Source organism: Lonchura striata, unplaced genomic scaffold (assembly GCF_046129695.1).
Source record: "Lonchura striata isolate bLonStr1 unplaced genomic scaffold, bLonStr1.mat Scaffold_85, whole genome shotgun sequence".
NCBI classification, from domain to species: domain Eukaryota; kingdom Metazoa; phylum Chordata; class Aves; order Passeriformes; family Estrildidae; genus Lonchura; species Lonchura striata.
The window spans coordinates 102,429-117,678 of NW_027461188.1; the positions used below are offsets into that span (position 1 = coordinate 102,429).

Consider the following 15,250-nt stretch of genomic DNA (forward strand, 5'->3'; position numbering starts at 1 on the left):
GGCACAGCCCAGGCAGGGCTTTCACAGCCCCATCCCACACTCCATTTCCCAGCTGGAGCCGCTGGTGCCTCTGAGTTCTGCTGCCCCAGCCCCAGGGATGCTCTCCTTGTCTGCCCATTCCCCCAGGGTCTCTGGGCAGGGATGGCCTCAGTGGGGGCTGCTGACATCCTCAGCAACTTGGAGGCTGCTGCTGAATTTTACTGCTCCAGAGGCTTCTTCAGCCTTCAGCTCTTCAGTGCAGGAATTCAGTGCTCCAGGGCTCATTAATATTCAGAACACCTTAACAAGCCAAGCCTCAAGGAATAATTTAAGTTTTGAAATTTTTTGTGGTTGATTAGACAAGTTTCAGAAGCCTATTCAAAGTGAATACATTATATTTAAAAAGACAGTGAAAAAATATTTTGTAGGTCCTGTTTAGTTGGGGTTTTTTTCTGTTAATTTATTGATATGTTCAATGTCCAGATGACACTGAATCAAACTTCGCATGCAGTTGGAATAGACATGAAAATCAAGGCCCTTCATAGCTGACAATCAATCACACTTTGTCCCTACCCCATACCCACCAATTCCCCCATCCAAGCCCTGGCACTCAGAGCAGCTGAGGAATGGAGTCACATCCAGGGGTGTCCCCAGGGCTCAGGACTGGGGCCAGGTCAGTGAAATCTCTTTATTGCTGATCTGGACGAGGCCATTGAGGGCACCCTCAGGCAGTTCCAGGTGAGCCCAGGCTGGGTGGGAGTGTGGCTGTGCTGGAGGGCAGGAAGCTCTGCAGAGGGATCTGGACAGGCTGGAGCCATGGGCCCAGGACAATGGGATGAGGTTCACCAAGGCCAAGGGCCAGGTCCTGCCCTGGGCTCACAGCCACCCCAAATCCCTGGCAATGCCCTGCCCCTGATCCCCATAGCCTGTCCTGTTTCCTTCATCCCTGCATTACTAGGGACTTTCTGGGACAAGGGAGCTCTGCTCTTGGGATGGAGGGAACTCCCAGTGCCACCACTGGAGTGGGAACCACAACTCATCAGGTTTGTGTCCTTTGGGGGTCAGGAACTGGTCAGAGTCAGAGGCACAGAAAGTTTCTCTCCATGGCCAAAGGACCATAGTTGAACAGGACATAATTTAATAACAACTATGCTCTGCCATGAGCTATGTGCAATGTTCTAGCAGCATCTGATGAGTCCACCATCCACTAATGATTTCCATGCTAGAATGAATTTCAGACAAACGTGGTTCTGTGATAGATATAAACACAATTACATTCTTGCATCAGGATGCTCATCCTGAAGTGGGGGCAAAACAGCTCAAACAATTCCTGATTTGCAAAGCTGTCAGTGGATGGAGAAGGGAGGTCAGGCTGCTTTTGGTGTTGAGGAAATGCTGAAATCAGCCTGACTCATTTCATCTCCTCCTGGCCTGGCTGATCTCCCCTCTTTCCCCTTCCACCCATTGGCTTCTGTCTCCCACCAGGCCCCCGGTGAAGAGCCTGGCTCTGTGTTCTCCATCCCCTCCTCACTGGCACTGCCAGGCTGGGATGAGGAGCCCCTCAGCCTTCCCTGCTCCACGCTGGACAAGCCCAGCTCCCTCAGCCTCTGCTCACAGCCCAAGGGCTCCAATCCCACCTTGGAGGCCCTTCCCTAAACCTGCTCCAGCTGCCAGACATCTTTCCTGCCCTAGGGAACCCAACCCAGGCCACAGGCACCTGGATAATCCACGTCCTTGATGTCCTGGTCACACAGCCCTGGCCCCTTGTCCTCATGTCAGTCTCTGGGGTGGATCCTGTGGAACATCCTTTGGTGGAGGCTGTGGCTCCAAGGGGAACCAGGCGGACACTGGGGGACAGGGACCCTGCTAGGCGTGAACAGCATTGGACTTGTTGGGAGAAACTGAGGGGGAGCTGGGGTGGAGTGACCAACCCAGTGACCTCACAGAGCCCTCCTGGAATGTCACACAGCCCCTCTGGGATGTCACACAGCCCCTCTGTGAAGTCACAACCTGGTCTGAGATGTCACAACCCAATGTCTAATGTCACACACCTGGTCTCTGATGTCACAGACAAACCTGTGACCCCATAGTCTGTTCTGGGATTTCAGATCCCTGTTCTGAGTTGTCCCAAGGATGGCCTATGATGTCATAACCCCTTGATGGCCTCACATAAGCCACTCTATGATGTCATGGACAATTCTGTCATAGATCACTCATGTGATGTCATAGCCCACTCTTTGACCTCATGTTACCAGATGATAAATTATCTCCACTAGGTGAGCTGAAACCTGGAGTTTGTTCTCCAAAACCCCAGGCCTATGAAAACCACACAAAGCCCATTGTGGGAGAAGGGGAACTGGAAGTTCACAAGCCTAAGTGTCCTGCCAGCTCAGCCAGGCCCACGGGAATATTGGGGTCCATGACCATCAGGGATAACCAGAGAGACCCCCAGGACAGAAGAACACATGGGTAAAGGGGAGGGGAAATATGTTAATGATTCTGAGGAAATGATTATCAGATGTGTGTTTAGTCCACGACAATCAATGGATATGTGTGCAAAATAGAGAATATGAACAGGAACTTTCCTGTACTCAGCATGCTCGGCTTTGGGAGGAGCTATCCCCCGTGCATCCCCCTGAATAAAGAATGCTGCTTCTTAATGCTGCACTGGTGTTAAGGAGTTTTCTGTTTTACTGAATTTTTGGTAACACTCCACTCCCAAGGAAAGCTCTGTCTGCTGCTGTTCACAAACAGAGAAGGGCTGGTGGCAGATGTGGGGGTCAGAGGCTGCCTGGGGCACTGGGACCATGAAATAATCAAGTTTTCAATGATCTGTGACAGAAGGAGGGGCAGCAACAAAACTTCCACACTGGAAAGAGGAAGGGCAGACTTTGGCCTATTTAGGATGCAGGTTTGGGGAGTACAAAATCAGGTACTGATTTTTTTTTAAGGGAAAGAGCCCTTAAAAACAAAGGGGTTCAGGAACGATGGACACATTTTGAAAAAGCAATCTTAAGGAGGAAGGAGCAGCCTGTCACAGTGTGGCAAAAGATGACCTGGTGAGGAAAATCACTGTCCTGACTGTCCGTGGAGCTTTTGTGGGAACTCAGGGGAAAGCAGAGAGAGCATTTACTTTGGACAGGTCAGGCAACTTAGCAAGTGTTTAAGGAGATTGTTACATCATGCAGAAAGAGAAAAGGAAAGAGGTGAAATTTCACTTAGAGATTAACCTGGACACTTCTGTGAAAAATAATAACAAACGTGTCCATGATTAATAGCAAAACGTGGTATAAGGAGAACCTCTACTCTTTATTGGATGCAGTGGAAATAAGAGTAACTAAAGATAAGGGAAAGGCTGAGGTAGTTAACACCTTGTTTGACTCAATTTTCAATATATGTAGAGATTTTCCTCAGGACAAGAGTTCTCCTGAGCTGGTAGATGGACACAGGGAGCAGAACAGGCCCTGAAATCCAGGAGGAAGCAGCTGGTGACCTGCTGGGCCACTCAGATGCTCACAGGTGTATGGGATGGGATGGGATCCATGGTAGGAGGATGAGGGAGCTGGTGGATGAGCTCCCCAAGCTGCTCCCCACCATTTGCCATCAGTCCTGGCTCACCAGGGAGGTCTCAGAGCACTGGAGGTGCCAGTGTGAGCCCATCCCCAAGAAGGGCTGGAAGGAGGATCTGGGAAGCTCCAGGCCTGTCAGCCTGACCTCGGTGCTCGGCAAGGTTTTGGAACAGATCACCTTGAGAGCCACCACAGGGCACCCACAGGATGGCCGAGGGGTCAGAGCCAGCCAGCGTGGATTTAAGAGGGGCAGGTCCTGCCTGAGCAACCTCATCTCCTTTTATAACCAGGTGACCCACCTGTGGATGTGGGAAAGGCTGTGGATGTGTCCATGTGGACTTGGACATTGTCTCTGACAGCATTCCCTGGAAAAGCTGCAGCCCACGGCTGGGGCAGGTTCCCTCCTGGCTGGGAGATGGAAGAGCTGGCTAGAGGCTGGGCCCAGAGAGGGGTGGGGATGGTGCTGCACCCAGCTGGTGTCCAGTCCCTGGTGCTGTCCCCAAGGATCTGTGTTGGGCCCAGTCCCATTTAACACCTTCCGAACATGGAGCATGGTGCTGGTATCATTAAAATTTGCAGGTGACACCAAGCTGGGTGTGAGTGTGGATCTGCTGGAGGGCAGGACAAGAAGACACAGCCTCCAGCTGCACCAGGGGAGGTTTAGGCTGGACAAGAGGAAGAAGTTCTTCACAGAAAGGGTGAATGGGCATTGGAATGGGCAGGCCAGGGGGGAGGTGGCAGAGTCACTGTCCCTCTCCAGTGGCACTCAGTGGCATGGTCTGGGTGACAAGTCCGTATTAGGGCATTGGTTGGACTTGATGATCCCAAAGGTCTTTTCCAGCCTGTTTGATTCTGTCATTCTGTGATGATTGGGACACTCTGGGGCCACTGTGACCCTGCAGGGCCTTGTGGAACTAAGAGGACCATGGTGACCCTGTGCAGCCCCATAGAACCAGGGCTCCATTGTGGTGCTCTGGGGCCCAATGGTACCAGGGAGTCCCCGTGACACTGGGTACTGGTGGAACCACAGAGGCCATGGTGACACTGCGGGGCCTCATGTGACCGAGGGGTTTCACCATTGTGACACTGCCAAACCAAGGAGAGCATTGGGAGAGTCCAGGGCCCAGTGGAACCAAGGGGCCCTTCTGACACTGCGGGGCCTCATGGAACCAAGGGGACATTGTGACACTGCAGGACCTTGTGTAACCAAGGGGCCACTGTGACACTCTGGGGCCTCAGGGAATCTGGAAGGCCCTTGTGACACTGTGGCCTCGTAGAAACAAGGAGTCCATTGTGACACTGAGGGGACTTGTGGAAGCACAGAGAGCATTGTGACAGTGTGGGACCTCGTGTGACCATGGGGCTTTTGTGACACCCTGGGCCCCATGGGACCAAGGGGCCACTGTGAAAATGCGGCACAAACGAGAACATTGTGACACTGTGAACCCCATGGAACCAAGGAGTCCATTGTCACATTTTGGGGTTCCATGGAACCAAGGAGACCAGTGTGACAGTGCAGGGCCTGGTGTAACCAAAGGGACATTGTGACACAGAGTGGCCCCTTGGAACCAAGGACATCTTTGCAGATGACACCAAGCTGGATGTGAGTGTTGATCTGCTGGAGGGTAGGAGGGCTCTGCACAGGGCCCTGGACAGGCTGGATCCAGGGCCCAAATCCAACAAGGTGAGGTTTAACAAGTCCAAGTGCCGGGTCCTGCACTTTGGCAACAACAACCCCTGCAGCGCTACAGGCTGGGGACAGAGGGGCTGGACAGCAGCCAGGCAGAAAGGGACCTGCAGGGACTGATGGACAGCAGGCTGGACATGAGCCAGCCGTGTGCCCAGGTGGCCAAGAAGGAAAATGGCTCCTGGTCTAGATAAGGAATGGTGTGGCCAGCAGGACCAGAGCTGCTCTGCCAGCACTGATCTGCCCCAGCCCTGCACACAGACATTTCTGCTGCAGCTCCAGAGAAGGCAATAAGGGAGCATGTCTTCAGAAAACTGTGCTGGGAGATCCTTTATTTCCTTGAAAGCCACCGAGAGTGCAGCCCCTCATTGACACAGTCTGTGCCTGCATGTATAGTGGAGAGAATCAAATAAGAAATGGCACAAACAATAGCATTTCTTTGTGGCAACATTAATATGTAAAACGAAGGAAGTCGAAAATGAAACCAACAAGAAGTATAAAAGATGAATTTTATTACAAGTGATTTGCAGAAATTGGCCAGCCATTTAATGTTTCTGAAAGCATCCAGTCATCAGTGTCCACACTGCAGCCTTGAGCTCCTGGTTCCTCAGGCTGTAGATGAGGGGGTTCAAGGCTGGAGGCACCACCGAGTACAGAACTGACAGGGCCAGATCCAGGGATGGGGAGGAGATCGAGGGGGGCTTCAGGTAGGCAAACACTGCAGTGCTGAGGAAAAGAGAGACCACGGCCAGGTGAGGGAGGCAGGTGGAAAAGGCTTTGTGCCGTCCCTGCTCAGAGGGGATCCTCAGCACAGCCCTGAAGATCTGCACATAGGAGAAAACTATGAACACAAAACAGCCAAATACCAAACAGACACTAACAGCAAGAGGCCTAAGTTCCCTGAGGTAGGATTTGGAGCAGGAGAGCTTGAGGATCTGTGGGATTTCACAGAAGAATTGGCCCAGGGCATTGCCATGGCACAGGGGCAGGGAAAATGTATTGGCTGTGTGCAGCAGAGCATTGAGAAAGGCACTGGCCCAGGCAGCTGCTGCCATGTGGGCACAAGCTCTGCTGCCCAGGAGGGTCCCGTAGTGCAGGGGTTTGCAGATGGACACGTAGCGGTCATAGCACATGATGGTAAGGAGAGAAAGCTCTGTTCCAAGGAAGAAGATAATCAGAAAAACCTGAGCAGCACATCCTGAGTAGGAGATGTTCCTGGTGTCCCAGAGGGAATTGTGCATGGCTTTGGGGACAGTGGTGCAGATGGAGCCCAGATCACTGATGGCCAGGTTGAGCAGGAAGAAGAACATGGGCGTGTGCAGGTGGTGGCCGCAGGCTACGGCGCTGATGATGAGGCCGTTGCCCAGGAGGGCAGCCAGGGAGATGCCCAGGAAGAGGCAGAAGTGCAGGAGCTGCAGCTGCCGCGTGTCTGCCAGTGCCAGCAGGAGGAAGTGGCTGATGGAGCTGCTGTTGGACATTTGCTGTGGCTGCACATGGGCACCTGTTCATGGAGAAAAAACAGTGACAAGTCAGGAGAGGCTGCTTGGAGCCAAACCTGGGCCATTCCCTGCAGCCTGTCCTGCTGGGATTCACCCACCCTTGCTCCTGCTCTGGGAAAACCTTCACCCAGGTCCCAGCCTGAGCTCCAGTTGTGTTGGCTGAGTATGCCAGGAGCAGCCAGCCTGTGCCTGGGGGCTCTTGAGGAGCCATCTGCTGCCACCCTGCTGCCTTGGGTTTGTGTCCCTGTGGCAGAGGGACAAGGCTGGATATTCAGGATTTGTCATAGGAATCACTCCTACTGTAGAAAGGCTTGGTACCATCAGCATGCACACTTCTAGGGGAAAAAGATGGCAGGAGTTGGTTTAAGGAATTGTTATCCTACCCACACACGATTCCTGTCTCTTTGAGGTCAGAAATCCCCAGAATTCCTGCTGCACTCAGAGTTTCCCACTGAGAGCTGTGAGAGGTAAAGGATTCCCTGTGGCTGAGGGAAGGTGAGGGGCTGGATGGGCTTGTTCCCCCAGCACTGCTCTGTTCAGCCCCCTCTGCTTCCCTGAGCATCTCCCTGGGCCTGGACATCCCCTCCTGAGAGGTGCCTTGTCCCTGCCAGCGCTCACAGAGCCCATCCCACCCTGTGTGCCCTGGGCCCGGCCCTACAGAAACCTGCCTGTGTGCAGGGCCCTGGCTGGGGCAGGCTCTGTGTGCAGCTGGGCAAGGGCAGCTCAGGAGAGCCCTGCTGGGCCCTGCAGAGGTGATGCTGCTGCTGCCCAGGGCTGAGGAGTGGCTGAAGGCCATTTGGGAGGCTCCCAGCAGAGACACTGACCACCCAAAGTCACAGTTCTGGAGTCTCTGTAAATGTTCAAACATTCCTTTGATGATCTTGTGTGTCCCTTTCAACCCAGAATGTTCTGTCATTCTGGGATTACAATTCCTGTTCTGCTTCTCTCAACCCCCTGTTGTCTATAATTAAAGGAAAAAAAAAGCCCTTGCAGTAGTGTTAGAACAGTAAAGTAAAAACCAGACCTTTATTGGAAGCTTCCAGGTGTCCCAGTGGGAATGGGGCACACCCAGCCCCTGATTTCAACAATTTGTTAATGTTGATTATTTAGGATATTGAACAGGAACATCCAATGGGAGATTCAGTTGCCCCGGTTACACACCCCTGGCTCAACCCGTTGGAGTAAGTCCAAGGGGCTCTTTGCCACACTTTACTTGTAACTACTCACATTGTGTGTATTCTTCTTGCAGATCCTATTCCTGATAATAAGACTATACAGTATTTCAGGAATGTGTTTAGACAGTCAGCTTATTGTTCTTAAATCTTAGAGATAGGTAGGAAACATACTAGAGTCAGTTAAGAATTACAATTATATAAGTATATAATAGTAATTTAATAAAGGTAATTAATTGTTTAATAGAGTAAAAAAAGGAATATAGATTTATAACTATATAATAGCAATTTACAGAGCTACAGATAATTGAAAAATATATGAAAACCAAAATATTTTTATCACCACCCCAACATTCCCATCCGGCTCTAAGAAGGAAATTGAAAACACTCTCAGGAAAGCTCCTGACCTTTACAGCAATCCCAGGCTTACCTTCTTTGGGAAGTGTCCTCCGGAGCTGTGCCCAGGCTGGTCTGGAGCTGGGAGCAGCCCTGCCCCAGCCAGCCCCTCTCAGCAGCAGCACCTGCCCTGCTCAGGGTGGCTCCTTCCCCCCACAGCTCCTGGCCAGCGCTGGGAGCAGCTCCAGGGCCGGCTGAGAGCTGTCCCTGGCAGGCAGCAGAGTCCCTGGCCCAGCACAGCGCCCTGGGCTGCAGGACCCTGCTCTGCAGGACAGCCCTGGGCACCCCTGGCTGCTCTGCACAGGAGATGAGCAGAGAATGCACTCACAGGCTCTGTGGGCATTGGCATGTTCCAGCTTTAGGAGATCTCTCCAGGAGCTGCAGCTGCATTGTCCTGCAGCCAGAGGTTCCTGTGCCAAGGGCTGGCAGGGATTCTGCCCCAGGCACTTCTCAGCCCCTTCCCAGCCCTGACTGATTGAAGCTCTCTGTGCCTCTGTGCTGTGCCCGGGCTGGCTGCAGGCAGTGCCCCAGCCCTGCTGGGCTGGCAGAAGAGCTGCTCAGCAAGAGAAATGTGCTTTTGAAGCTCTGCTTGGTTACCAGGATCACCCTCTGTGCCAGGAGCCCAGCTCAGCAGCACAGACACAGCACAAGGACTTTAATGACCCTCTGGGGCTTTGAGCTCAGCCCTGAACGTCAGGCCCTGAGCGGGAGCTGCAGAAACCTCTGCAGAACTCCAAGTCACAATCCAACTCCAAAGTTTCTTGGACTTTTAATGGGTCCCACTGAGGGACACGACTGAGAAAGTGTCCCCAGGCCCCAGGCAGAGCAGAGAACTGGAGGCACTGATGCCAGGTGGGGACAAAGAGAAGCCAAGTCTTGGTGCCCTGGGGCACAGCAGGGTCTGTGCCACCCAGGGCTGTGAGGAGACACCTTGTCCTGAGGCCCTGGGGCCTCCTGGCACAGCCCCAGCCAGGCTGGGCACTGTCACCCCCTTGTCCTGCCCTCAGCATCCCCCCCATGCCCACATCCCAGTGGCCTCAAGGATCTGCTGGAAGGAGTCCCTGGGGAGCCTTGGTCAGGAATGGCCCTGGGGGCTCCTTCATGCTCCCAGGGACTGCAGGTTTTTCAAAGGACTTTGGCTTTTGCTTTTGCCTTGGAGTCTCTGAGAGGTTTATGCAATCATGGCCTCCAATTATCTGCTGTAATTAGTCCCTGGAGAGGCTTTGTCAGTAACAACACTCACTGGGACTCATGAATGCTTCAAGGTACTTCAGTTCTTTTAAGGTACTTGGTGTTTCCCTTTTGGTAGGGCTCTGTGACAGGTTTGTGCAATGATGCCCCCAATTATCTGCTTTAATGAGTTCCTTGAGAGCTTTTTGCTGCCACTCAGTGGGGCTCATTAATACTTCGAGAAAGTCAAGATTTTTAAAGTACTTTGGATTCTCCTTTCCACACTGAATGTATCTGAGAGGTTTTTGTGCCATTTTGAGTCTCTGAGAGGTTTTTGTGCCATCCTGGCCTCCAGTTCTCTCCTCCAAGGAGTCCATGAGGAGCCTTTGTTGGGGATGGACCTCAGTGGGTCCCATTAATGCCTTGAGACACAATTGGGTGTTTCCTCTTGACTTTGCCTTTGGCAAAGTTTTGTGCAATCTCCTCTCAGGCCCTGAAGTTCCAGGGCTCAGCTCCAAATGCACCACGGAGCTCATTAGGATCATCAAGTCCTGACAAACCATGGCTCTGCCTTGATTTCCCTCTTGTCTGGGGCAGTTCATCAGGAAGTTTCTGTAGTGGTTTTGGTTTGCCAGTTTGAGATTTCTTGGCCAATGCATTATTTAGTGGGTTGGTTCGGTGTTGCTTGATTACCAGTGCACTCACTAGAATATACTGTGAGATAGGGTTAGGAGAATAGCAAAGTAGGCTCAGAACTTTAAAAGAAAAGTTTAAATTTCTAAAGACAAGTTTATTAACAGTAACTAAAAGGGTAATAAGAATCAGAACAAAACTTTCAGAACACTTCCCCTCTCCGTACAACCTGACAGTGTAAAGAGATCAAACCTAAATTGTCAGCTAAAAGGGAGAAAAGTTCCTCTTGTTAATGTTATGGAGACTTCGCCACAAGAAAACAGTTATCTCATGGCTTTTAATTTCCATGAATAGCAGATGCCCAGGAAAATCTGTAATTGTGAAGTCCCTCCCATTTTTCCACAGCTTTTCCCACAGCTGTCTTTATAGCCAATGTTATGGGATATTAGTTAAAAGATGAGCTGTTTAGCAGCAAAAGTTCTTTTCACCAATTTCTGAAATAATCTTCATCTCTGGGAACAGAGGTCTTCCTCTTCCTGGGGGCACAGGTTCTCATCACTTTTCTCTCTTTCTCTGTTCAAACTTCTCATGGGATCACAGCAACTGCAACATTTGCTTACTTTAGCATGGAGGCCTTTGCTGAAACAAGTAATTTCCCCATACTTTTCAATGCCTTACAGAGAAAAAAGAGAGTCTGATATATCAATGACATCCTTCTCCATAGTTTTACCAGAGGATTCCAGCCCCAAGATCAAGGCATCTCCTCATCCCTCCCATCTGGGACTCAACTTCCTCTTCCCTGCCCTCGGTGTGTTCATGTTGCTCCTCTGTGTGCCTGCCCTGTGTCCTTTTCTCTCACTGGAGGGAGGATGGCAGCACTGGCAGAGTCAGTATCTCCCGGGGCTGCAGATGGTTCCGTGAGCCCGGCCGGGCTCGGTGCTTGCGGCCGGAGCTGTTTTGCCATGGAGGTTTCTGCAGCGGCTGCGCTGGGGCTGTGTCAGGCTGGGCCGCGCTGGGGCAGGGCCAGGATCTCAGCAGCCAGGCCAGAAGGCTGAGATGGGGCTGGGCCGGCCTTGGCACCTCTTTATGGCCTGAAGGGAAAGAGACCCAGCCAGGCTTTCTCATCCTTTAACTTGTGTCTGCACAGAGGCATTCCTTAGTTCCTTAAGTTTAACTGATTGTCCATTCTCAAAGCTAATTACTGATTGTTTTTTTGTCAGACACAGAGGAAACTGCTAGCAACTTCTCTCAGGACATCACTTCTGTGATGCAAAACCACCACAGCAGCACAGAGCACAGAGCTCCTTTGTCCATATGTAGTGGTCATATGCCCAAGGCCTCAGAACCCCTCCTTGGGAGATCTCTGGGCCCTATCCAAGGTATTTTCAAATGAAAATATTCAGCTCATGGTCTAAGAAAATCATCAGAGGACAGAGCCAGCCAGACCTGTCTGTCCTGGCTACTTTTGTCTGGGAGCACTCTTTGGATATACGGAATTTGGGAGGCTAAATTCTAATTTTGGCCATGGTTTCTGGAGATGAAGACCCATTCTTTTCCATAGGAATAAAGGAACAGAGCCCTAGTGTTTCCCTGGGTGGATGAGAGATGATCACCAGAGGACATGGCCAGCCAGAACTGGGAGGTTTTTTTCTGCAAGATACACTTGCATATAGGAAATTTTTTATGGAGAGTACCAATTTTGACAATGGGTATGTTAAGAGAGGGACAGTTCTTTTCCAAAGCAAGGAAAGCACAGAGCCCCAGTGCTCCAGGAGCTGATGAGAGGCAGCCTTTGGCATCCCAACATCAGCCAGACCTGTCAGGTGACCCCCGGCAGGCCAAGCCTGCCAAACCTGGTCCATGTTCCCTCAGTTCCATGGGGCCCCACAGTGTCCCAATGGTCCCTTGCTTCCAGGAGGCCCTGAGGTGTCACAATGCCCCTTTGGTGATCCCAGGCCCTGAAGGATCAGAATGGTCTCCACGGTTCCATCAGGCCCCACAGAGTCATAATGGTCTCTGGGTCCATGAAGCCCCGTGGTGTCACCATGGCCCCTTGGTTCCATGGGCTCCAGTGGTGCCACAATGATCCCCTTGGTTCCATGAGGTGCCCACAGTGTCACAGGGATCTCCATGGGAAGGAAAGAACCGAGCCCCAGTGCGGCGGGGGCAGCCACCAAAGGCCAAGGCCAGCCAGGCTTGATGGTACTGGCAGATTTTGCCTGGGAGCAGCCCTTGGATATAGGGAATTTTAGAGGTGGGATCCCAATTTCAGATATGGACACCTGGAGAAGGACAGTTTTTTCCATAGGAAGGAAAGCACAGGGCCCCAGTGTTTCAAAGGCAGAAAAAGAAAGAGGTGGCTCTTGGGAGGCTCATGCAAACAGACCTGTTCTTCCTGGCTGCTTTTGTCATGGAGGAATCCTTGCATACACAGAATTTGGGAGGAGGAATCTCAATTTTGACCTCGGACACCTTGAGAAGGACAATTCTTTTCATTGGAAGGAAAGCACTGACCCCAGGGTTTCAAAAGCAGATGAGAGGCAGTCTCCAAGAGGCCAAGGGCAGCCAGACCTGTCTGTCCTGGCAGCTTTCACTTGGGAGCAATCCTTGGATGTACAGAGTTTTGGAGGAGGAATCCCAGTTTTGGCCATGGCCCATGGAGGAGAAGGAGAGTTCTCTCCCATAGGAAGGAAAGCCCAGAGCCCCAGTGCCTCAGGGCAGGTGAGAAGCAGCCCTGGACATGCCAAGGTGGTCAGGTGGTCCCCAGGAGGCCCAGCCAGCCAGACCTGGTCCGTGTTCCCTTGGTTTGGTGGTGATGCCTTGAGAGGCTGCCTAGAACAGAGCTAGGCAGTGTTAAAGGAATAAAGCAGGTATTTATTAAAAGGCCTTCAAGGGATACATCTTGGGCAGTACAAGAGCCTGGCCCTGTCTCCATCCTAGATGGAGCCCAGGTCACGAGTTTTCACTGGGGCAAACAGGGAGATTTGGCCTGGCAGGATGTGTAAAACAATCTCCTGTAATATCTACCTGTTCTCACACAGAGCACTTGGCTGCAGGGACACATTCCCATCATTCCTGCCCAGGTTTCAGGATTCAAACACTGCTGTCCTTCCCAGGAGCTGTTCTTCAGCTGCCTCGGGAGGCCTTTTGGCCTCTGGACCCACACTCTGGCTCCATTATTAGCACTGCTGGATCTAAACCCTTTATCTCCACCAACAGCAGTGATTTGAAGTGGACCTCCTTTTTTTCCAATTGTTCTAAACACTGACAATATCAATAATTGTGCTACTTTGTCATGGGTTTGAATAATCCAATTTTGTTCACTATTGTTTAACCAAATTACTTCAATTTCTCCTTGATAATCTGCATCAGTTCCTCCTCCCATGACATGAGCACTTTGCAAGGCCAAGCTCCAGTGAGCAGTTACCAAACCAAAGTGTCCTGGAGAAATCTGGATTCCTGTTCCTCTATTGTTAACTCTCCTTTGCTTCTGATTTATCCTAACTAATTCCAGTGGATGAGGGTCCAGCCCTGCAGCCTCTGGGCTGGCCCTGCCAGGGCCATCACACCCAGAACAATTTCCCAGGCAGTCCCAGTCTCACTGCCCAGGGCTGTATTTGCACACTGGGAGCAGCCGTGCACAGCCAGGGGGTTTCCATTTCCCCAGGGGCCATTGTTAAGGGCATGGAGCACATCTGGAGATGGGTTCTCCATGGGGACAGGTTCCCAGGTCTCATTATTTAACTGCTCTTTTAACAACCCCTTCTCCGCCTCCTCCTCCTCGCTTTCCTCCTCATCTTCCTCCTTCTCATTCCCATCCTTGTCCTCATCCTCATCCTCGTCCTCGTCCTCCTCCTTCTCCTCCTCTTCCTCCTCCTACTGGTCTTCCTCATCCTCCTTGTTCTCTTTCTCCCCCTCGTCCTCCCCCTCCTCCTCCTCCTCCTCCTTGTCCTGCTCATCCTTATCCTCCTCCTCCTCATCGTCCTCCTCCTCATCCTCATTCTCCTCCTTCTCCTCCTCCTCATCTTCCTCCTCCTCCTCCTGGTCCTCCCCATCCTGCTCGTCCTCATCCTCCTTGTCCTTCTCATCCTGGTCCTCCTCCTTTTCTTTATTCTCCTCCTTGTCCTCCTCCTCCTCCTGTTCATCTTCCTTCTCCTCCTCATCCTCCTTGTCCTCCTCTTCCTCCTTCTTCTCCTCCTCCTCCTAGTTCTCCTCCTCATCATTCTCCTCATCATCCTCCTTGTTCTCGTTCTCTCTTCTTCCTCCTATTCCTCCTCCTCATCTTCCACCTCCTCTTTATCCTCCTCCTCTTCCTTGTCCTCCTCCTCATCCTCGTCCTCCTCCTCCTCCCCCTCCTCCTCCTCTGAGTGTGGTTCTCAAGATTCAATGACTCTAGAATTCCAGGAACCTGGAACTCTGGGATTCCATGGCTCTGTGACCCCATGGATGAATTCATGACTGTCTCCAAGGCCACAAGGGAACGTTGGTGCCAGCGGGAGTGGCTGCAGTGCAGGGGCACCAACAGCTGAGAGGCGACTGCAGCTGCTGCTGCTGCTGCTGCTGCTGCTGCTGCTGCTGCTGCTGCTGCCGCTGCTGCTGCTGTTTGTGGGGGTGCTGCTGACAGGGGCAGGGCCCTGGTGTGGCTGAGCGTTGCCATCTCAGCCTGCGAGCTCCTGGGAGCTCAGGACAGGGCCAGGACTGACCCAGGTTGGCAATGCACTTGAGGACAGACACAGAGAATGGAAAGTGCCCATGGAGTGGTTCCGAGCAGGTCTGTGGGAAGGAGGAGGGAGGGAGGATGAATCCCCTGCCCAAGGCTGCCAAGGGAAGGCTTTGGGAGGGAAAGGAAGCCTTGACCTGACACTAAGTCCTTCAAGGTCTCATTTGCCCACGCTGAGCAGGATTTCATCAGGCTTTGTCTCAAGTCAGTGGCAGGAACAGAAGTGGTGGGAGCAGCTGGAAAGCAGGGCTGTGTATTCCCTCCCCCCAGCCTATTTGGGAACATCTGGGAAAGGTCTCCATTGTCTGCCTGCAGCCAGCTTGGGGGCCCTTCCTCTCCTCCTCCTTCTTGGGAGACTGGGCTTGGTTTCTTCTGTCATCTGCAATGCTGAGCTTCTCTCTCCTCCGACCCAGCTGCTCAGGTTT

At 52.1% G+C, this 15,250-nt stretch overlaps 2 protein-coding genes across 2 annotated transcripts in view; both read right to left on the minus strand.

Annotated features, from left to right (window-relative positions):
* LOC144248765 (uncharacterized) overlaps positions 1-15,250 on the minus strand; it is a 646,176-nt gene that overhangs the window by 38,457 nt on the left and 592,469 nt on the right. The gene's annotated exons all lie outside the window — the stretch shown is intronic.
* On the minus strand, positions 5,781-6,713 carry LOC110468466 (olfactory receptor 14A16-like). The gene has a single exon (XM_021526428.3). It carries the CDS (start codon positions 6,711-6,713, stop codon positions 5,781-5,783), a length of 933 nt encoding a protein of 310 aa, XP_021382103.2.

Bases quoted from the DNA above. Each gene is read 5' to 3' on its own strand.
- LOC110468466 (XM_021526428.3), bottom strand. From the start codon at position 6,713: ATGTCCAACAGCAGCTCCATCAGCCACTTCCTCCTGCTGGCACTGGCA.